This window comes from Heterocephalus glaber, unplaced genomic scaffold (genome assembly GCF_053883595.1).
Source record: "Heterocephalus glaber isolate CG9 unplaced genomic scaffold, H.glaber_assembly_v1.0 deba00000470, whole genome shotgun sequence".
Classification (NCBI taxonomy): Eukaryota; Metazoa; Chordata; class Mammalia; order Rodentia; family Bathyergidae; genus Heterocephalus; species Heterocephalus glaber.
In genome coordinates, this window is record NW_028258145.1 from 27,660,390 (window position 1) to 27,684,613 (window position 24,224).

The following is a 24,224-nucleotide window of genomic DNA, read 5'->3' on the forward strand; positions in this document are numbered from 1 at the left end:
AATTGGCAACAAAAGAGGATTTGGAAAAAATGAAATCAGAAATAATTTCTCAGATAACAGCAAAGATTGTGCCCATAGTGCAAGACAGGATTAATAGATGTAGAGAGGAGCTGAGGAACATGATGGAATCCCAACATAGGAAACAAATGGAATCCATAAAACAGATCCAAACAGATTTTCAGGAGATTAAAAGCTCCATTGAAAGTCTACACAGCAGAATGAGCCAATATGAGGACACAATTTCAGATATAGAAGATAAGATTGCAATTAGTGAACAGGAAAAGAAAAATTGCTTCAAAATTGTAAGGGACCATGAGAAATCAATCCAGCAACTGCTTGATGATGCAAAGAAGAATAACATAAGACTAATTGGAGTCAATGAAGAAACAGGAGAGAGTGCAAATGATATAAAAAAAACTGTTCACAGAAGGGATGGCAGAAAACTTCCCAAGCAGGGGAAAAGAACTTGACATACAGGTAAGTGAGGCATATAGGACTCCACAACTAGCCATGATCAAAAAAAATCTATCCACAGGCATGTAATTGTTAAGATTCCAGAAACCCAACAGAAGAACAAAGTTAGAGAAAAGAAACAAATCACATACAGAGGGAAGCCCATCAGAATCACAGCAGACTTCTTAATGCAAACCCTCAAGGCAAGAAGAGCTTGGAGTGAGGTATTCCAAGCCCTAGAGGAAAAAGCCTCCAACCCAGATCGATGTACTCTGCAAAACTATCTTTCAAAATTGATGGAGAAATAAGATATTTTCATAACAAAGAGAACCTTAGGAGCTTCATGAATACCAAACCAGCACTCCAAAAGATTTTAGACAATATCCTAGGAAAAGACAATAAGGATGACAACCCCAGGAAACACAGCAGAACAAATCTGTCAGGTGCAAAAAGAAATTAAATGCAAAGGGGGAGAATCCAACAAAAAGAAAAAGTCATGACAATGATAAGTCAATACGTATCAATTATAACCACCAATATTAATGGTCTCAATTCACCAATCAAAATAAATAGACTGGTAGAATGGGTCAAGAAGCAAGATCCAACAATATGCTGCATACAAGAAACACAATTTAAAAAGAAACTCATAGACTGAAAGTTAAAGGGCGGAAAACAATACTGCATGTGACAGGAACACAAAAAAAGGCAGGAGTAGCTATCCACTTTGTAGATCAAGTGGATTTCAAATCAACACTGATTAAGAGAGACAAAGAAGGACACTACATCCTAGTAAAGGGAACAATCCAACAGGAAGAGATGACAAACATAAAAATATATCCACCAAACACTAGTGCAGCCAAATATATTAAAAAAATACTAATGGACATGGAAAGTCATATATACACTAATACAATAGTAGTGGGATACCACAATACCCCACTGTCACAAACAAATAGATCACCTAGGGATTTAGCTCAGTGGTTCCAGCACCTGCCATGCAAGCACAAAGTCCCAAGTTCGATCCCTGGTACAAAAAAACAAAGTTAAGAAATAGATAGATCAACTAGACAAAAACTAAGTAATGAAATACTAGAACTCAATCAAACTCTTGAACAAAGAACTTAACAAATGTTTACAAAGTCTTCCACCCCACAAAATCAGAATACACATTCTTCTCAGCTGCACATGGGTCATTCTCAAAAATAGACCACATACTCACACATAGAACATGTTTAAGTAAATGCAAAGGATTTGAAGTTATCCCTTGTATATTATCAGACCATAGTGCAATGAAATTGAAGATCAATAGCAAAAGAAACAACAAAAACTTCATAAACACATGGAAATTGAATAACACACTTCTGAATAACCAACGGGTCACAGAGAAAATTAAAGAAGGAATCAGAGAGTTCCTACAATTAAATGACAATGACAAGACAACATATCAGAATCTATGGAACACAATGAAAGCAGTCTTAGGAGGGAAATTCATAGCAGTGAATACTCATATTAGGAAAAAAGAGCAAGCCCAATTAGACAACCTGATGCTGAACCTCAACCTTCTAAAAAAGGAAGAGTGGGACAAACTCAAAACTCATACAAGGGAGGAAATGATAAAGATCAGAGCAGAAATCAATGCAATGGAGGCTAAGACAACGATACTGAAAATCAATGAAGCCAAGAGTTGGTTATTCAAAAGAATAAAAAAAATTGACAAACCCGTAGCCAACCTTATCAGAAAAAGGAAAGAAAGGGCCCAAATCCATGCAATTAGGAATGAAAAGAGTGAAATTACAATGGACCCAGCAGAAATCCAGAGGATCATCAATACCTACTTTGAGAACCTATACACCAATAAGATGGAAAACACAGAAGAAATGGACAGATTCCTAGATATGTATGAATTACCAAAGTTAAACGAAGCAGACCTAAAAATTCTAAAACACCCAATATCAATCAATGAAATTGAAAATGTAATTAAAAACTTACCAACTAAGAAAAGCCCGGGTCATGATAGCTTCAGTATTGAATTCTACAAGATATTTAGAGAGGAACTACTGCCACTAGTTTTAAATTCCTCAATGAAATTGAAAGGGAAGCAATACTCCTCAATTCATTCTAGGAAGCAAGGATCACCATGATCCCCAAAAAAGAGAAAAACCCAACCCAAAAAGAGAACTATAGGCCAATATCACTAATGAACATAGATGCAAAAATCCTTAATAGGATACTGGCAAATAGAATGCAGAAAATCATCAAGAAGATCATGCATCCTGATCAAGTGGGATTCATCCCAGGGATGCAGGGATGGTTCAACATACACAAATCAATCAATGTAATACACTACATCAGTAGAGCCAAGGACAAAAACCATATGATCATCTCAATAGATGCAGAAAAAGCATTTGATAAAATACAGCACACATTTATGATGGAAAAAAACCTACAAACAAGTGGAATAGATGGTCTCTACCTCAATCTGATAAAAGCCCTCTCTGAAAAACCAACAACCAGTATCATACTAAATAGTCAAAAACTGAAATCCTTCACACTAAAATCAGGAACAAGTCAAGAATGTCCACTATCACCACTATTGTTCAATATAGTTTTGGAAACATTAGCCACAGCAATTAGACAAGAGAAAGAAGTAAAAGGAATAAAGACAGAAAATGAAGTCAAATTGTCATTATTTGCAGATGACATGATACTCTATATAGAAGACCCCAAGAACTCCACCAAAAGTCTTCTAGACTTAACCAAATTCAGTAGAGTAGCTGGATACAATGTCAAGACACAAAAATCAATAGCTTTCCTCTACAGAAACAACAGACTCACTGAGACAGAAATAGGGCAAACAATTCCTTTCACAATAGCATCCAAAAAACTGAAATACCTAGGAACCAACCTAACAAAAGAAATCAGAGACCTCTTTTCTGAAAACTATAGAACTCTGAAAAGAGAGATTGAAGGGGATATCAGAAAATGGAAAGACATCCCTTGCTCCTGGGAAGGAAGAATCAACATAGTGAAAATGGCCATACTTCCAAAACTGCTACATAGATTCAATGCAGTCCCAATTAAAATCCCAGCAGCATACTTCATGGACCTTGAGAAAACCATGCAAAAATTCATTTGGAACAAGAAGAGACCCAGAATAGCAAAAGCAATTCTAGGTAACAGAGACATGGCAGGGGGTATCACAATCCCCAACTAGAAGCTATACTGAAAACCTACTATGATAAAAACAGCATGGTATTGGCAAAGAAACAGACTTGAGGACCAGTGGAACAGATTAGAATATGCCCAAACAACTCCAGACACACTCAGCCACCTCATCTTCGACAACGGAGCCAAACACCCTCACTGGAGGAAAGATAGCCTCTTTAATAAATGGTGCTGGAAAAGTTGAGTTGCAACTTGTCAAAGTTTAAAATTAGACCTATATCTCTCACCATGCACTAAACTAAAATTGAAATGGATTAAAGATCTAAATATTAAAATAGAAATGTTGAACTGGCTGCAACAGAAGTTAGGTAGAACTTTTGAAGACATTGGTGTAGGAAAAGATTTTATGAACAAAACCTCAGTTGCCCGTGAACTAGCACAAACAATCAACAAGTGGGATCTCTTCTTATTAAAAAGCTTCTGCACAGCAAGAGAAACCACCAGCAGTGTGAAGAGACATCCCACAATATGGGAAAAAATTTTCACCTGCTATTCCTCAGACAGAGGTCTACTATCTCGAATCTATAAAGGTCTTAAAAAAATCAGACCTCCCAAATTTAAAGACCCAATCCAAAAATGGGCAACTGAAATAAACAGACATTTCTAAGACAAAGAAGTAGAAATGGCAAATAAACATATGACAAAATGTTCAACATCACTGGTCATTTGAGAGATGCAAAGAAAAACAACGCTGAGATTCCACCTCACTCCAGAAAGAATGGTTGCTATCATGAAATCAACCAATAACAAATGCTGGCAGGGCTGTGGGGAAAGAGGAACACTGCTCCACTGCTGGTAGGAGTGTAGACTGGTACAATCACTGTGGAAATCATTATGGATATGCCTCAGAGAAATAGTACTTTGACCCAGGTATTCCCCTGCTGGGTATCTTCCCCAAAGAATTAAAAGAATCATACCACAGTGATCTATGTGCACCCATGTTCATAGCAGCACAATTTGTAATAGCTAAAACTTGGAAGCAGCCCAATTGCCCATCAAATGGAGACTGGATAAAGAAAATGTGTTTTTTTAATAAAATGGAGTAGTACTCAGCCATAAAAAATGAGAAATTAGAGACATTTATAGCTAAGTGGATGCACATTGAGGCCATACTCTTAAGTAAAATTAATTGGACATGTGTAAATACTGAATGGTTTCTCTACTGTGAGAAACTGAATGTGTAAATAAGGATTAAAATGTATAGTAGATAATGTGCAATAGGAAGGAAAGGGGTAAAGGGGAAAAGGAAGTGGGAAGGATAGGGGAAAGGAAAGAAGGGAATTAAATTAATATGAGAAAATGTAAAAACGGAAACAAAGTCTTTGTAAATACAGAGTGATGGAGGGGTTGAAGGGAGGGCAGGGAAATGGGGAAAAATAAGAACCAAAAGAAATTATGTAAAGGTGCATATTTCCAATGATGAATGTCATTATAATGTATACCTAAAATGTACAAATAAAATAATATATTTTTTAAAATGTCGTTTATTTCCTTCCTGCAAGTCTTCATCCAGCCTGGTCTTTCTCATTCTCAGGTGTGTCTGCCTCATCAGACAGAGACTGTCTTTCTCCTCACAGAGCATGTTTAGTTAAACCCACTATGACCCTTTAATGTTCAAAGAGGCGATAAAGATTTTTCCATGAACTATGAGGTTTCTGCTTCCGGCCACTATTTCATCACATAAAATCATTCATGTCCCCCAAAATCATATGAACAGATGTAGGATTAGTAACCTTTTATAATGCCACACGAAGACTGAAAATGACTGGTTATATGCCATTTAATGATAGGTTCATGTTTTAAAAAATTCATTAGGTGATACTACTGTTGTGCTGACATTCTAGAACATACTTAATACAAACTAGGATGGCTAAAATGTCATTACTAATATATTTCTGATACAGGGCATATGATCTATGAATGATATAAGACCTCCAAATAATCCAAATAATCCAAATAATATAAGGGAAATATTATAACTCTCACCTGCTAGATGTTCAGACATGCTGAGTTTGTGTTCTCTAAAACTGAAAAATGAATTCTAGGAACAATGGAGATTAAGAGTAGGAAGAACTTATTGAGAGAAAGACAGCTTCTGTCTAAGAGAGAAAGAAGGGGGTCTGGAGATTGGGCTGCTTTCCCACTCCATTTCTCAAAGGTGTTTTTTGGAGCAAAACCACTAGGTGAGGTGAGTACAAGGTGGGACAAAACTACAGTCAACTAATAAGATTACAAGTATGGTCACTTAGGTAATATTGGTCCAATGGGAAATCACAAGATGGGACAAAACTATGATCAACCAATAAGATTACAACAAGTGTAGTTGCTTAGGTACTACTGATTAAATGCAGATCAAATGGGGAAGCTAGTCATGTAGCAAGAGTACAAAGAACATATAAGGATTTCAGGAAGGAATGGGCTAGGGAGGTTTTGGTCCCCACCCAAGGTGATTGATGCCTATTTAGAATATCAATATCTGCTGTTCATCCCTAGGGGAAGTATGTGAGCATAGTGGTTCCTCTTTTTTGAATCTTGGCCTTCAGTAATGGTCCTCAATTTTTCCCCCATTGACTCACTGGAGGTCTCAGCCCTGTCTGTAATATATCCAGCTAACTTAGCTGACTACAATATTTCTTGGTACCACCATCATATATGTAGTCTGTCTGAGACCCAAATCTCATTTTGGGGCACATGACTGTGTTACTATCACCAACTCTTTCACCCCAAAAGGATGAAAGAGAGTCTCTGTATTGAATGCATTTATAAGTTCCACCATAAGCTCCTGACCTGTACCTAGCTATGATGTCCCCAGCACGAGCACCTCAAAAATAAAAATGTATCTCCTGAAAAGCTGCTGGTTGGGTTCTCAAATATTTTTTTAAAAGCTGACAGACTTTTATTATTGATTTGAGCAATATACGTCATCAATTATAAAGCATGAGGATAAAGTATGAAAAAGCATTCAGAAAATAGTTGCAAAAGTCATTAGGAATTAAAATATAGCCAAATCAGAACACTGTCCTTTCCTCTCTGTTCCAGGTACATGGCCATCATCCACCCCCTGCAGCCCCGGCTATCATCCACAGCCACCAGAGTGGTCATTTGTGTTATCTGGGTCCTGGCCCTCCTGCTGGCCTTCCCCCAGGGCTACTACTCAACCACCGAGACCATGCCTGGCCGAGTCGTGTGCATGATCGAGTGGCCTGAGCATCCTGACAAGATTTATGAGAAAGTGTGAGTAGAAACTTATCCCTGTTTGGAAGCTGCTGTGTGGCAAGGGCCTTCCTTGCCCTTTCTTGTTCCTGCTTTCTTTCCATAGTCTCCATCAGTTAGGATTTAAAGTGTATTTCTAAGCATTTCTCCACACCCACCCTGATATCAGGTTGATGTGTCCACAGTTATCAGGAGATTATTATACCTTAATTATTATTCTGGGCTTTGAAAGAGAATCAAGAACTGTGAGACCTGCACTCTATTGGAGGAGATCCTCTGCCCCAGTCAGAGATCCTCTGACTGCCTGTCCTTCAGGAAGGCCCTTGGCAAAATATTTCCCTGCCAGTATCTGCAGTTTTTCTCCTGGGACGTTTGTCTTAAATCACAGATAGCCACTCTGTCCACCTGCAAAGTGTCTCAGGAGGGGCATGTCTCTTGGGTTTGTGCTTTACACAGTGTTCAAGTTTCTTCCTGAGATTCAGCTCCAGAAGCCCAGGGTAGCTAGTTCCACAGCATAAGTGTGATGAGCCACCATCCCTTCCCTGTACCACTGCCCTCCTCCCTACAATCTTTCTTCTCTCAAATAAGGTACTTGAACTTAAATCTTTATCTCAGATTCTGCCTTTGGCGAAAACACCTACCTTCCAGTATTTTTTAGTGTAAAAAATAAGACAATACATGTGAAATGCATGGTGACACAAGGCCAGTGCACTAAGACCTTAGGAGTTACAAAACACCTAAGGGGCAGGCCTGCTTATCTTCCAAAGAGGAGCTGGTCACAATGAGGGCTTTTCAAAGTATCTTGACAATTTTCTCTAATACTTCTTATCCTAGCAGCAACACTGAAATGGCTTATTCTTTACTTTGTTCTGCTCAAGTGACATTTATATTACCTCTAGTTTTCTAGACTCAGCACATGGATAAAATGGGTCTTTCTGCAAGTCTTCTATAATTCCCCAATCTTGGGTTTATTATGTGAATCATAAAACAACTGTAATGTTAGAGTCAGATAATCTGAGTTTTAATTATTAGATTGCCACAAGCCATGCGACCCTGGGAAAGGATCACAGTCTCTTCTCCTTACTAAATGAAGATAATAAAGCTCTACTTCCTATGAACAATTGTTATGAAGATAAAATGAAATCACATATTCTCACCTCGTAAGTTATTAAATGCCATCCAAAAGTTGTGAACCAAATTAATTGGATAACAGTATAATTGCGTAGCATTTAAATTTATTAAATGTTAAAATGAGACACTATACCTGTCATGCCTCCAAGATTTGATAATCTGAGAGTCTGTCTGTCACACACAGAGTTATACTGCCACATCTGTTCCTTGGAGTATGGAAATGTGGCTTGCCAGGAAGCAATACATAAAGCTCAGACATCGCCTTCCAGACACAGACAGTGGGGTTTAATCGATCAAGCAGTGGGGGGATTAATGCTCAACCTAGAAGGAGTCATTGAAAATTATTCTTCCAAGTAAAACTACAAGCCTGAACAAGATCTCAGAGAGAGAAAAAACACAGTTTTACAAGTTGAACAGGATCTGTAAACATGATCAAGCCAGAAGCTTTCCTCAAAAGGGGAAAAATAAAACACCTCTGAATTAAAATTCCTTACATAAATTGCTTCAGAATCCTCCATAGATAATATGGCCTGTGGCTCTGTTCTTAGTTCTCATGATCTCAGACTTTTCAAAGTCTGATCAGCTTTCTACAATTTTCATCTTAAAATATTCATCACTCTTTTGTCTTATAACAAATTCAAAGTTTAACTTGGAAATAGATTTGTTTTCCCAAAGATCTCTGGGGTTTTAGCCAGGAAATACTGATGTTTGGAGTCATAATGAGGCAGGAGAGTAGAGAATAGCAAAACTGGCTAAGGAAGTAGGCATAACCTGTTAATTACAAAATCCCAGGACTTGTGGGCAGAACAGTTCCCTAAGCCCTGCACGTGGACTTCACACAGGTTTTTGATAGGATGCCCTAGACCTGACATCACCCTGAAGAGTGGGTGATACAAAAAGGGCAGTCCACTTGAGCTGTTCACTGCTGTGCTCCCTCATAGGAGCTTGCTCTTGTCCTATAGAGCATACTTATTTTCCTGCTTTTACTTGGCCCAAATACCCTCAGCAGGGCCCGCTTCTTTTCCTTCCTTTAATAAATATAAAACCTTGGGCCAGGGATTTAGCTCAGTGGCACTGTGCCTGCCTGGCAAGCACAAGGTCCTGAGTTCAATCCTCCTTGATACCATAAATAAATAAATAAATAAATAAATAAATAAATAAATAAAACCTTACTATCATTTGTGTTTGTCCTGACCAATCCTTTGTTCAGGACGGAAAGAACCTGGAAACCACCTCTAAAAGGAAACTCAAGCACTCTAAAACCCAATAACAATATTTTTGAACATTTTGGTAGTCTACAATTATTAATGACTACAAAAATCCCTTTGAGACCTAACAGTGTTTATTTTATTAACCTAACCTAAAAAACAAGTCTTGGGCCAGGGATTTAGCTCAGTGGTTCCACCGCCTGCCTTGCAAGCACAAGGACCCAAGTTCGATCCCTGGTACCAAAAAAAAAAAAAAACAAGTCTGGCTCATGAGCACGTTCTATCCATTCAAAACATATAACTTGTTCATTGATACAATAGTAATTCCAAAGAGTCTATACTTGCCATTCACATATTGCCTGTGATATAAACATAGGTGAAGTACATAGAAAAACTTTATTCAACTGTATTTTCTTTTTGTTAGTATTTTTCACAATGCATTGTGCTATGTTTTTAGGGAATGTAAATTTTACCATGTCTAAGCCAATTATATTCTTGTCTTTTAGAGCTAATGATTATCAAAGTGCTCAGCCCAATATCCTGCATGTGGTAAGGTCTGGTGAATGTTAACTATTGATGCTAGCTTCACTCATTCATCTGAATCCACAAGTAAATGACTGGTAGGTCTTGGGCTCAATTTGTCTGATGGATAATTTGTGCCAGCTTATTACATAAAAGCATTTTGTGAAAATTCATAGATTACTACAAATGCCTTCTGGTCATATAGTAAGCCTCCAATCCTGATCATTCATCATTCAAATTCTTCATTAATACATGAATTAAATGAAGTATTATGAAAGTCAGGACATCCAATAAAAGAATAGGCAAAATCATGCACCTAACACACACACACACACACTCACACACCCACACACACATAAATGATCATAGGAAGAGTCACATAACTGTATTTGTCACCAGCAAAATGCAAATTAAAACTACAGTGAGACCTTTCTACACACCATTAGACTAGCAAAAGAAGTCTGACAAAACTAAATGTTTCAAGCTTTTGGTGATGATGTCAAGCACATTAGAAAATACTTTTACAGTATCTAGAAAAGGAAGAGCTATAAGAAGCCTGTAACTCAGAGCTAAATTACCTCGAGAATTTACCTAGAGAAATTCATGCACATTTGCATTCAAATACATCTACCATACTCCTCATATCACTAATATCCTTAATGCCCTAAACTGGAAATATTTCAGATGTTCATCAACATAGAATCGACAAAAAATTGTGGTACAACCATGTAATAGAATAGTATATGGCTAATAAAATGTAGCTCTGCACACACTCATGGCTATTATAAATAAAGCTCTAGAAAAAACAAAATGAAATGACATTTTTGAAATACATAAGTAGGTGACAAAACTACAAATGTAAGCAAGGAAGTGTCACCATGGAAGAGAGGACCATAGTTCTCCTCCCTCTCAAGGGAGGAAAAGTGATATGACCAGGAAGGGATACTTAGGATGCTCTGAGAGGGTGGTATGGTTATATTTCTTCAGCTTAGAGATTGTAGCACAAATGTTTGCTTAAAAATTATTCATGATACCAGATAATTTGACTCACATACTCTGGAATATATATTTCATTTTGTCAACTTAAATACTATACAAAGCCTTTAGTTTTCACAAGCTAGCATTTGGATAATCCCCCAAATTCTTCCAGAACAAACTGTCTTCTGATGTGTGGTCTTTTCTTGGGATGAAACTTTTCCTAGGAACTTATCTATGAGTAAGTAACACATGCGCAGCCCTTACCCCATCCTGACAAAAACTTGACCTTTTGCACTTTGCCTGCTGACTCCTGTGCATCAGTTCATCCAGAATTTTCCCAACTGGTATAAGGAAGAATAAGGTAAATGCTTGGCCCCGGAGAGATGTGGCAAATATTAAGCCCAAGAACAGAGCGCATACAGCCAGGGCTCACATCCCTTGCTGCTGTTATGTTTATAGGCAGATTCCTCGAGATCACAGAAATCTGCAGAGGCACTTGATTCACCTTTCTGGAAAGTAATTTATAAATTTATTTTGCATTTAAAAATATGAGCATGCTATAGAATATAATGAAAATTCCCATGACTTCTTTAATCACTCATATTCTCATTATTTACTAACATTTTGGTTACTATTTTTCCAATTAAATACTGTTCTTAGTTTCTTTTCAAGTGGCACATATATGGAAGCCAACACAAATGCAGATTTTTTCCCTCATTGCAATACAGAACATAGCATATTGTACATGCTGTTCTCTTGTTTTAACTTAACAGTATGTCCTGAAGACGTTTCTGTATTCACTCATAAGATCTTCTCTATTCTTATTTCAGCTACACAGCATTCCATTTTTTTTGATGTAGAATATTATTTTAGCACTCACTAACTGGTGGACTATGGATTGTCTCCAACCTTTTGCTATTATAGAATGTGACCATTAATAATTTTTACACCTATCTTGCAATGTTATCTATAGCATAAATTCCAAAAAGGGGAATATGTCATTTTGGTTTTTGCCCTCCATACAGAATTATACTAAATTTCATTTCAAACAGCAATGTGTAAGAGGGCCTAGTTCTCTACAGTCTCAGCAACAAAGTGTATATTATGAAGTTTTTAGATATTTGCCCATCTGAGGAGAAAAAATGGCATCTCGTTATAACTAAAGTTTCTATTTCTCTTACTAGGAATGGACTGGAACATCTCATAATTTATTAGCCATTTGTACATATAGTTTATAGTTTACTCATTCACCATGTCATAAATGATTTCCTGTCATTAAACATATTCCTACATGATGAGAGAGATTGTTAACGAACACCCTTGTTTGAAAACTGATTGTTCCAGTAGGTTCTTTTAACTCTATGTTCAGATAAAATACCAAACTTCAAAGCAAGCTGCTTCTAGCTCTATCTTTATATCCCTGGGAGAACTGGCTCTGTTTTCTCTGCCATTCTTTATTTATGTTTCCAATCTGCAGAGATAAAAAATTATACTAACCATATAACATTCATGAAAATGGGGACTTGGGCTCCTCATTAATGCCATATTGCCATAATTAGTAATTGAGTCCTGCCAAAATTACCAGCCATGGCTGCTGTAGCAAAATGGTGGCACTACCCAGTAAATCCTTCTAAGGTGGAGTTGTCTGATAGGTGATGAAGAAAGAGCTTGTGTGTGACCAAAAGTGACTCTTGCTGGTGGAGAAAAAAGCACAGAGAAAGGAAGATGAGAGAATGAAGAAGAAAATTCCAGCTTTGCAAAATACATTCTCCTTCCCCTCTTCTATTAAGACTATGAGAATCATGCTGTAGCTTTCAAGGTTAATCAGAGCTAAGGTCACTAGCAGACGCTGCATGGGCTGCAAAGGGGCAGTGGTCCCAGAGGTAACAGGGCAATGTCCTTGAGAATGAGGGAGATGAATGAGCCAAACTTTCTTCTTCAGAAGACCTACAACCAGGGCCAAGAAAAAAGTTTGTAATGAGAATGAAAAATGAAAGACATCCAAACAAAATGAGCTTTATACAGCCTGGGGAATTTCAGCTTCCCTGAATAATTTATTAATATTGGTCATATGTCATTTTCTGTTAATTAAACTTTTATGTACATAACTTTGTGGTAGAGTTTTAGCAAGTAGTAAGACATGCCTATTCTGGATTCCAAATACTCCCAAAAGTAATGGGAAAGGAGGTTATGGAGGTTATATTAGAAAACAGCATCATACATGACTAATTATCCAGAGATAGTGAGGAAACTATAATAGAAGTCTCTGTAAGTACCAATTGTAACAGAAGACTATAAAAGTAAGGCATTGTAAATATTTTCCATATTTTTTCTTTTGTTTGTTATAAACAATTGTCAGAAAGCAGCTAAAAATTTTATATTTTTATTTTTATTTTCATTAGCAATAATAAAAATAGTTGAAAATCTGCTTACAGACAGGGAAGGAGAACAATAAAGTATTAGAAAATACACCTGCAGCATTACTTCTCAAATTTTCTACCTTCACAATTATTTCACAAATTAAAAAAGAAAGAAATGTAGATTTCTTCCAAGTTGCTCCAGGCCTAGACCAAAAGGATTTCAAATATTTGTGTGTCCAGGATTGATTGTTTATGCTGGCTATTGTGATTCATCTCCTCCTCTGACACCCACTACATTTATAAATGTAGCCCAGGGCCCTCAGTATTGTCACTGATGTTGATGAAAAGCAGTTAAACCAAAAGAGAGCACTGACATTGAAGGGAACTTTGGTAGTATAAAAACATGCCCTGAATCTTGACTTCCACAAAGAGATTAAAGTAAATGAAGTAAAGAAAATCAAAATTTGGAAAGAAAAAGAAGAAAGGAAAGAAAGACAACATTACTGCAGAAACTAGGAAGGTTGCTATTCAAAGGTGAGAACTTCACTATGTTTCTGGCAGATACTGTACAGATATGCCCCCAAAAGGAGGCAGCCCCCGTTGCTGCTGTGAGTGAAACCCATCAGCAGCCTCTGATTTGGAGGGGCAGGTGTGGACCTGCCAGACTCAGGATGGGACCACAAATCTGAGATTCCTTTGGGCAGCTGCAATCAACTTCTGGAGGCAGCTGTTCTCAGACTGAAAAGGAGAAAGCACAAACAGCCCAGAGAGCATAAGTGGCTATAAAATAAAAATGGGTGATTTTGTACAAAATCATATATAATCAAATTGATACAATTTTGAGAGGGGCATGATGAAAATACTGATCAACAATTACATCTATAAAAGACACTGGGATCAAAATTTAAGTGGGGTAATTTTGCCAGATGTCTTAAGCTCTTCTAGAGCTCAATATGGAGATCTTTCTCATTTAGATTTGATATAACACAAACATAAACAGCTGACAAAGAAAGCTCCACAAACAAACATTCAGACCAACTCCATTTAAAAATATAGACACAAACATCCCAATTAAAACAGTCACCAAAATATTCAAAAATCGATTAAAAAAGAAACACTTTGTTTTTAAGCATGACTTTCTCCAATAAATAAGATTAGTAAATTATCAGGAAATCTATTATCATATTTCATCAAATTAATTGGTCAAAGGGAAGTATCATATATTCTTCTCAATAAATGCCAAATGTAATATATTTAATGTAATATCTCTAACTTTAAAAAGAAGCTTATGTCAGTAATAATGCTTGACAAAATAAAATGAATAATAGATATCCTTTCCAGCAGAAACAAAAGAACACTTAGAATAATTAATAAGTAGTGTTTATGTGAAAAATAAAAGTATGCTATTTTGGACTTAAGGAAATTATGTAAAAGAATATTTGAAAAACAAGTTTTGTATGATTCAAAACTCAAAGTACGTGAGGGCACATAGGAAACAGTCTCCATTCTATCTTTATATAATCCCATAAAGATGTTAGTTCTTCTCAAACTATTTCCAAGAGTATGTTTAGATGGTTGAAAAGTGAATAATTTAAAAAATAAATATATCAAATATTTTAACAAAATATTACCAGGCGTGGTGGTGCACGCCTGTAATCCCAGCACTCGGGAGGCTGAGGCAGGAGATGCCATGAGTTTGAGGACACCCTGGGCTACACAGTGAGTTCAGAGCCAGCCTGAACTACAAAGCAAGACCCTGTCTCAAAAACAATATGAGCAAGAGAAGCAATTTAGTGAAAAATAATGAGAAAATGCTCTTGCTCCTCCAGATACTAGAAATCATTCTCTCTCTTTCCCTCTCTTTCTCTTTCTCTCTCTCACACACACACATACACACACAGCAACTCAAGAATTTAAAATGTTATGCTTAGTATATGATAAAGACAAATTGTAAAATGCACAAAGATAATTCCATAAACCTCTGAAACCCAGATAACCCAAAATATTGCATGATTCTGCACGTAAATGAGTTTGTAGATAACTGCATAATCTACCACCACCCCCCACTTGGAGAACCCAAATATGCATTAGTATTTTGAAGCCCATAAGTATACTGAAGCTCTTTTTAATTTTTTTATTATTGGTTGATTACAGAACTGGGTGTTGAACCAAGAGCCTTTACACTGAGCAACATCTCCAGCCCTTTCTCTTTTTTATTGTGAGACAGGGTCTCTAAATTCCCCTGGGGAAGATTCAAACTTGCTATCTTCCTGCTTCAGCCTCCCAAATGCTGGGATTACAGGCATGGACCACTACACTCACCTTGAAGCTTCTTTTTAAAGAAATACTTTTAGTTTATCTTCATAAGTAACATACTGTCCCGGCCCGCGGGTAAGTCAACGGAGACCCTAGAGGGGGAGCGAGGATGAGAGGGGACAGGGGACACGAGAGATGGAGACAAGACAGGTTTCTGATCAAGTCTCGTTTATTGCAGAAGCTGTTACAACATATATACTGTAGGGCTAGAGGGGAGGAGCAAGAGGAGGGTACTGGGGCTACTTCCTTGTTGCCGGGTAGATTTGTAGCAGGCCCGGATATGTCCATAAAAGGCACTCAAGATTTCCAGCGGGGGGGGGCAGGGCCCCCTACAGGTCCTCCCTTTTAAAATTATTTTTTAGAAAAGCGTCAGGAGAATCAAGCCTGCGGGGGCTGAGCCTGTCTTGGGTCAGAGCAACATACGTGTCTGCACCGTGCACCTTACCCGTCATCGGTTAACCAGAGAATCAAGGCTCTGGCACCTGTCTTAGGCGGCACACGAGGGCTCTCTCATTGCATGGCACGCTTGCTCAGTTGCCCGTCATTGGCTTGCCAGCCCGCTCACCAGGTGGGGCGAGAATTTTACGCCGTGGCAGAGATGGAATCGGCCCATGTAGCGTATGTCCAGCCAACATCCTGACAGTAATTTACCGCTGATTTTGACGTACATCTTTGTCTCCACTATAGCTCCAGGGGAAATCACAACCTTACAAAATCAGAACTATCCGAGGACATTTTAGTTACTAAGATTAACATAGGTTAAAATACAAAGGGGAATACAAGGCTTTTAAATCATATCAGCCTGAACCTTTTATCTAAAAATCAAAGCGATTTCTACGTATAAGCATTGGTATCCATTGTATGCAGCAGCATGACAATAACAGACAAACACATACAATTGCAATGGCAAGAAACAATTGTTTTACCCATTGTAGGTTGGGTAGCCATGAGGTCAACCATTTAAATAGGTCTCCGCCATCCTCATTGTGCACCTTATTAGCCAGGTCTTTCAATTGTTTTATTGTATCATCGATTTTTTCTCCATTGTCAGTCAAATTAAAACAACACATATTTTTTATTTTTTCACAGCCCTGGTGATGAAAAAGCAACAAATAATCTATTGCTGCTCGATTATCCAAAATAGCTTGTCTTTGTTCCTGTAATTCTTGATTAATCAACGCCAGGGCGGTGGAGGTGGCATTCAATCCTTTTACCACTTTACAGGCTAATCTTCGTACTGCCGCTTCCGCGTGCACCCCGATGGATGGCAGAGCAACAAAAGACCCTATCATGACTAACACTTCTGCATCAGTCAATAGACCCACATCATCATTACATCCCGGGGCGGTATACGGCGACCACCGTCTAATTCGATTAGGTACAATCAAATCAGTTCTGTCTGGTAATATCACAGCCAACCGACTCAAGCAACAACGAGTGTCACTCAAGTTGGCCGGAATGTAATTAAAAGTTTCCCTTTCACAAGTGTAAAACCAACCCATTGGCAAAGAGACATGGCAATTACTATACATAATTTCTTGTTCAACACGGCAGGACATGTTTTCCAAACGTTTAACTTGCAGACATTTAGTTGTACAATTTCTGTATACAGCACATTCGGTCTTATTAGACATAATTACCTTAGGTGAATATAATTTGACAGCATTCTTGGGCCTGCGACAAGTAGCAGATCCCCAATTGTAACTATCTGCATATGTGAGATTTTTTCCTGGGATATCTTTAAACAGAGTATAAGGCCGCAATGATTCCAATGGGGTACATACAGGAACGAGGCAACTTCCCAACATATAATGAAAGTTTACATCAGCACTTAGACAAAACTCAGACAAGTTGAGCGAGCCTGCCAACTGAATCCATATATTTTTCATGTGGTCTAACCCTTCTGAAGGCGACACCACCCATACCCTGGTCAGCAACATCAGGGGAACTAGGCATTTCCAGCTCATCCTATTCTTGTTTTCGGATCGTTCATTCAGCCAGATGTCCTTCATGAGTTCCCTCTTCATTGTGCGCCGGAGGTCCAAACTTTAAATGATGACGATGTTCCCTAAGATCACATGATATAAATTTCACTAAGGAGTCCCTTTGAGGAATTAAGACCAGAACAATATTTTCTGGGTGGCCACTTCTATATTCATCAAAGGGAGTTCCCATCTAAAAATCACTTTAATCTAATAAATTCCAGTGATACCTTGATCCAAGAGAAAAGCATATCTTTAACAAAATAACATCATCAATGTAACAATGGGTGAATATCCCTTAAAGAGAAAAGAACATTTTGAGCTCAATTACATGACCACAAACAACAAACACTAGACAAACATGTAAGACAGTGTAGAACATCAGGGTGCACCCAAACATTACTAGATAAGCTGAATTATATCCTTGCTCATTTTAAATTGAAATTGTGGGCGCCATTGTTAACTGATCAGGATTGGACAACGTCAGGTCATCGGCATCATCAGCACGCCCATCAACTTGTTTTACTAGGCGTTCTGGGAGCCATCTGGCTGACTTCATTTCCTTGGAATAAATACACACCGATCCTCGGCCCCAGATAAGTACAGGATCGGGCCCGTGCCATGAGTGGTCCAGGGGGTCTTTCCACATCACCGAAGCAAATTGTCGTTGCGTCTCTGGTTGCCAGAAACGATTGGCTGCAGATGAACCTTTGGCATCCAAATTTAAGAAGTTAAGAATAAATAGTGCATGTGATATCAGGTTTCTAGGAGACCCCTTGGTAGGGTACCATTCCCCCTTTTTTATTTTGTCTAAAGTAATTTTGAGTGTGAGATTAGCCCTTTCTATAATGCCTTGTCCTTGAGGATTATATGGGATTCCCGTTATATGTGTTATTTCAAATTGTTTGCAAAAGTTGGAGAAGCCAGAGCTGGTATAGCCGGGACCATTGTCTGTTTTAATTTGTTGTGGACATCCAAGTACTGAGAAGGCAATGAGGAGATGAGCGATGACATGTTTAGTAGCTTCCCCGGACTGCAGGGTGGCAAATATGAATCCACTATAGGTATCAATGTTGACATGTATATATTTAAGATTTCCAAATTCAGGGTAATGCGTGATGTCCATTTGCCAGAGGGCATTTGGAATCAAGCCACGAGGATTAACTCCCAGATGAGGTGTAGGAAGGTGTAGAGTGCACGTAGGGCAGGCCTTAACAATTTGTCTAGCTTGTTCTCTAGTAAGCTTATACATAAGGCGAAGCGTGTGAGCATTAAGATGATGCAGTTGGTGTGCCTTTTGTGCCTGGTCAATTGGAATGGGGGCATCAGTATTTATTGAACAGGCCAAAACTTGAGGTCTTGTAGCTAGGTCTGCTAAGCGGTTGCCCTGTGTGAGTGGGCCAGGTAAGTTAGAGTGGGCACGAAGGTGTCCAATGAAAAAGGATTCGGATCTCTTTCTGATTAAATCTTGTAATTGGAGGAAGAGACCACCAGTCTGAGAAGCAAGTTTGATCAATCCACATGTTTCCAATAAGGGGACAGATTGAGCAATATAAGCACTGTCAGTAAAAAGATTAAAAGCTCGGGCAGGGAATGTAGAAAAGACCGCTATAACTGCTTGCAGCTCGGTTAATTGGGCCGAAGAGTGGGCGGTTTGGAACTGGGCAATGTTATCGTCCCACACATAGGCAGCCATCCCAGTGGAAGAACCATCTGTAAAAACGGATAGGGCTTCTGGCAGAGGAGAACAAGAAGTGACCTTTGGGAAAATGAAGTCATGTCTGTTAGCAAAGTCAATGAGTTTGTTGGGAGGATAGTGATTGTCCAATGATCCTGAATAAGAAGCGAGAGCAATTGGCCAGGAATCGGTAGTCTGCATAAGCCAATCGATTTGATCTTTAAGGTAGGGTTGGATAATGACATCAGGTTCCTTTCCAAAGTACATCTTTCCATGGTCTCTACCTAGAACAATCAGGTCTGCAACTGCAACATAATAAGGGTAAAAGGCCCGCTTAGGGGAAACTGGGAGATGAACCCATAAAAGGGGAGCGGTTTGCCAAAAGACAGCGGTGGGGGAGAGAGAGGTTCTGCAAACGATATATTGTAAAGGAGAGTTATAATCTACAAAGGTAATTGTCTGATTTTGAATGGCTTGTTCTACCGTGCTAATGGCTTTGCGCCCCTCAGCAGTGAGCTCCCGAGGCGAAGTGGGGTGGCTATCACCTTGCAGGGTATCATAGAGAGGCTTCAGGTCATGTTTAGTGAGCTTTAAATAGGGCATAAGCCAATTAATATCTCCGAGCAGTTTTTGGAAGTCATTCAGAGTTTTAAGACCGTCCAGCCGCAAGGTGAGCTTCTGGGAGGAAATATGACGTCCCTTCATCTGAAATCCGAGGTAACTGTAAGGGTCTTTTAGTTGAACCTTATCAGGGGCAATCTGGAGGCCACAAGATTCAAGGGCCCGCCGAAGGTCAGCATAACAAGCCAAAACCTCACTTCCCAATTGTCCCGCCACGAGAATATCATCCATGTAATGGATAATATACATTTGAGGCCAATTGTCTCGGGTGGATTGAAGTGCTGTGGCTACAAATGACTGGCACAGGGTGGGACTATTGGCCATGCCTTGGGGTAGCACTAGCCATTGAAAGCGCTGCATTGGGGCGCAGAAATTGGTCGCCGGGAGGCTAAAAGCGAAGCGTTTTTGATCTGCAGGATGTAAGGGAATGGTGAAAAAACAATCCTTTAAATCAATAATAACCTTATAATATCCAAGGGGGATGGCTACCGGTGAGAATTCTCGCCTGCCACGCGGGAGGCCCGGGTTGTAAAGCTCCCATGAGTACCATAGTTTTATTAACTGCTCTGAGATCTTGCAAGAGCCTCCATTTTCCCGACCGTTTTTTAATGACAAAAATGGGAGTATTCCAAGGGGAGTGGCTAGGAATGATATGGCCAGCATGAAGCTGCTCCTGCACCAGCTGTTGAGCTGCTAACAACTTCTCCTTGGAGAGGGGCCACTGATCGACCCACACTGGATCATCCGAGAGCCAGGTGATCTTTTCAGCATGGACCGCAGGAGTGTCAGCGACCCCTATGGAAAATGGCCCAACCCTGCTCGAGGGGGCCGAGGGACAGGCTCAATGGGGTGAGTAAGGCTAGTAGGGTGTTTTCCCAGCCCTGTTCCTGGAATGTACCCATTTTTAAACATCTGCATAGTGACAATTTCATTGGGGCTGGAAATAATTATCCCCATTTGTGATAATAGGTCTCTCCCCCATAAATTAATGGGTAACCCTGAGATGATATAAGGTTGAATGGTGCCCTGATTACCATCTTGGTCCCTCCAGGTCAGATCTTTGGCACTTTGTTTAGGATTTTGACTCTGCCCTATACCCTTGAGATGGGTGAGGGTGTCCTTCAATGGCCACGCCTGAGGCCAATCCTCTCCCTTTATGATAGTTACATCGGCACCAGTGTCGACCAACCCAGAAAACTGTCTCCCATCTAACCACAAGGTCATGAGAGGCTTTTGTGCTGAAAGTACCTCCGACCAGTAGACATCAGATGAGCCGAAACCCTGGCTGCCTCGGGCGTTTTTAAGAGCCTTATTAGAGGTGGAGAGAAGGGGAAGGAGTAACAATTGGGCAAACCTTTGGTCTGATTGAATGGTATTAATAACTTTGGGGGAAGAAACCATAACTTTAATTTCCCCAGAGTAGTCACTATCAATCACTCCTGGGTAAACCAGCAGTCCATTCATGGTACTGCTGCTTCGGCCTATTACGAGGCCAAAGGTCTCCTTAGGTAAGGGTCCAAAGACTCCCGTAGCAAGGGCCTGAACTCCCATTTCTGGGGTACCTTTGACCCGGACGGCACCCTGGGGGTCGCCCCTCTAATGGGGGGTCGTGGCTTATGGGTGTCCTCTCTAGGGACATTTCCATGAGCCTTGCCTGTTCTTAAGCCCTCAAGCTGGGTAATAAGTTCTTGATGTTCCTTTTCTAACCTTATCTGTTCTTTTAGAAAGTCTATTTTGTCCCGGAGTTCCTTTTGGGGATCAACAACAGGATAGGCCAAAGCGGGAGTGCTGGGGCCTGGACGGATATAAGGAGGGGGGCACCCAGAGCCGCCCCGCAATGCTTCCCCCACAGACTCGTCAGTTCCGGAGTCCTTTTGGGGTGGATCTGGGGGCGGAGGCAAGCAGCGATAGGCTTGAAGGGAGGGATATAGGGGCGGAACCTCCCGCGAGGGTGGGGTTGCCTTAGAGGCAGTGATGGAAGAAGAGGAAGCGGGGGTCCGGCAAGGCTTTGCCTTATAGGGCTTGGCAGGGATCGCGGCCGTTTGGGATTGGTCCGAGGGAACGTTATGTCCGTCGGGGGCGGGATCATCATCACTGTCAAAGGACATCAAGTCCTCTTCCTCGTCTGGCGAGGAAGGCGTGGCCTTAACTGGCCTGGGTCCCGGCGCCATATTGGCGTCCCGGGGAACTGCGTCAGTGTCACCAGCGGGTGTCAGCTCCTCACCACTACGGAGGGCTACCTCCCCAACCTGTATAGCCTGAGCTACCAGTGGATCCCTTGCTTTTTGGGAAATAATATCATTAATCAAATTCCAATATGAGAACGCCGCAATCGGGACCTTCCCGGGTCCGCAAGTGGCATAATAATCCTGGAGAGCCTCCCCCACCTTTTTCCATCTCTCTTCGTCAATGGTTCCCTCAGCAGGGAACCAGGGACAGAGATGTTTAATAAAATCAAAAAATTTCAGCAATTGTTTGACTGTAACCTTTACCCCTCGTGCCTGTAATGTCTTCTTGAGACCTTGCACAAACAGTTCGTGCTGACTAATGCCCTGTCCCATAATCGCTGCTCAACTTACCGAGGTGCAAATAGACGGCAGGTCCACGTCAATCGCAAGCCTCTTCTATGTCGAGTATGCTCTTTGTTCCTCAATCTTAATCTTAGGGCCCCTGAGCAGCGTCCTTCACTGGATCCCCCGTTCTCTGGCCCCACGTTGGGCGCCACTTGTCCCGGCCCGCGGGTAAGTCAACGGAGACCCTAGAGGGGGAGCGAGGATGAGAGGGGACAGGGGACACGAGAGATGGAGACAAGACAGGTTTCTGATCAAGTCTCGTTTATTGCAGAAGCTGTTACAACATATATACTGTAGGGCTAGAGGGGAGGAGCAAGAGGAGGGTACTGGGGCTACTTCCTTGTTGCCGGGTAGATTTGTAGCAGGCCCGGATATGTCCATAAAAGGCACTCAAGATTTCCAGCGGGGGGGGGCAGGGCCCCCTACAACATACGCACAGGGCTTACAAACCAGAACTTGTAAAAGGGTAGACAGGAGAACCTCTCCCTCTCTTCTCCTCCCCTCATACTCCTACTGCTCTGTGGATAATCACTGCTCTTAGTTCCTGAAGTGCATTCCCAAGTTTCTTTGTGATATCTAAGAAAGTATGAACATATATTCTTATTTTCTTTCCTTTCTCCTATTCTTCCTTTTATCTGATAATTCATGTTAGATATCCTTTCTCATCAATATAGAGCAAGCCCTTCCATTTTTTTCCTTACAGCCTTTGTATGAAAAAAAAATTGTAATGCACTCATCTAATATGATACTGATTTACATTTGGATTGCTCCTAGTGTTTTTTACACTTCAAAACTATATTGCAATGAACAGTCTCCATTGTGATGTTTTGAGGTGAAGAAATCCAACAGTTTTGCTTAAACCTTATGCCTACCAGACTTATTTATTTGATCACAGAATTTGTCTATTTATTAGCCCTGTCACTATCCCATAGAAATGTTATTCATAAGACATATTCTGGAGAAAATCTAGGTTAATCATAAAGTTGGATTCCCTTCACAAATTTAAAACATCTTTCATATAAGTTAAAATGGAATAGAGGTTTCCAAAGAATAACACCCAAGGCAAAAGCCAATATGAAAGAGCTTTGCTGGTTTGAATATAGATATAATTACAGATACAAATACAGGCGCAGATATGGATACATATATATGCACATGTGTTTATTAATCTATACTACATCAGGAAACTTTTCTACATACATTTATTGATTGATTGATTGATTGATTGATTGAGGGGGATTTGCATCTATAAATTATAATCACTAGTATACCTGTAATTCTTTATATTATAGTGTGTCTGACTAAAGAATAAGCAAACACAGCATAGGTCAGTGGAAAAGAAATCACAGTACTTCTCAGTGTAATTTGCAAAAGGGGGGAAGAGTCTTGGATGCACTTCTTGGAAATAAATATTGAGTAACCATAAAAATTTTCTGCATTTTCCAGTTTTTCAGGAAAGTTCATGTGTGGTCCCACACAGTGCATCAGAGTTCCTCTTTGAAATAACTCAGTTTTGCTATCTCTTTTCTCAACTACATAACTGCTCAAACATCTGCAAGTGATAAAATGAGAAAATGCAATCTATGAGACAAACTATTAATATAATTAACATAGAAGAGGTCTAATGATTAACAATAAGTCAAGATTCAAACCAGTAGCTCATGAAAGAATATTTTAAAAACTGTATTCCAATAATGGATATGATTTTCTATTTATTTAACTAGCCCACATTAAACTTAATGAAAATGCAAAGTATGAACAAGCTTATGGGGGAGGTGGGTGCTATTTGCAGAAATTTTGACAATATTTACCAAGGTTTTTAAATGTACGCTTTATATGAATCCACAATTGTACTCCCAGAAATTCTTGAAGGCAGGGCTTATGAGGTTGTAACATTAGAAATCAATGCCCAATCACAGATGACTATTTCAATAAAAGTTGGAATATCCAAACTATGCATTATT

General features: G+C 39.7%; 2 protein-coding genes across 2 annotated transcripts in view; one reads left to right on the forward strand and one right to left on the reverse strand.

Annotated features, from left to right (window-relative positions):
* Tacr1 (tachykinin receptor 1) overlaps nt 1–24,224 on the forward strand; it is a 212,268-nt gene that overhangs the window by 91,899 nt on the left and 96,145 nt on the right. Inside the window, exon 2 of the mRNA XM_004844651.3 lies at nt 6,718–6,912. Coding sequence (XP_004844708.1) covers nt 6,718–6,912 — 195 coding nt within the window. The remainder of the gene's footprint in view (nt 1–6,717; nt 6,913–24,224) is intronic.
* LOC147829814 (uncharacterized) lies at nt 16,126–22,533 on the reverse strand. Its single transcript, XM_087204325.1, has 2 exons — nt 22,267–22,533; nt 16,126–17,474 (listed from the first exon to the last, which is right to left on the reverse strand). Exon 2 carries the CDS (start codon nt 17,431–17,433, stop codon nt 16,222–16,224), a length of 1,212 nt encoding a protein of 403 aa, XP_087060451.1. The 5' UTR covers nt 17,434–17,474; nt 22,267–22,533; the 3' UTR covers nt 16,126–16,221.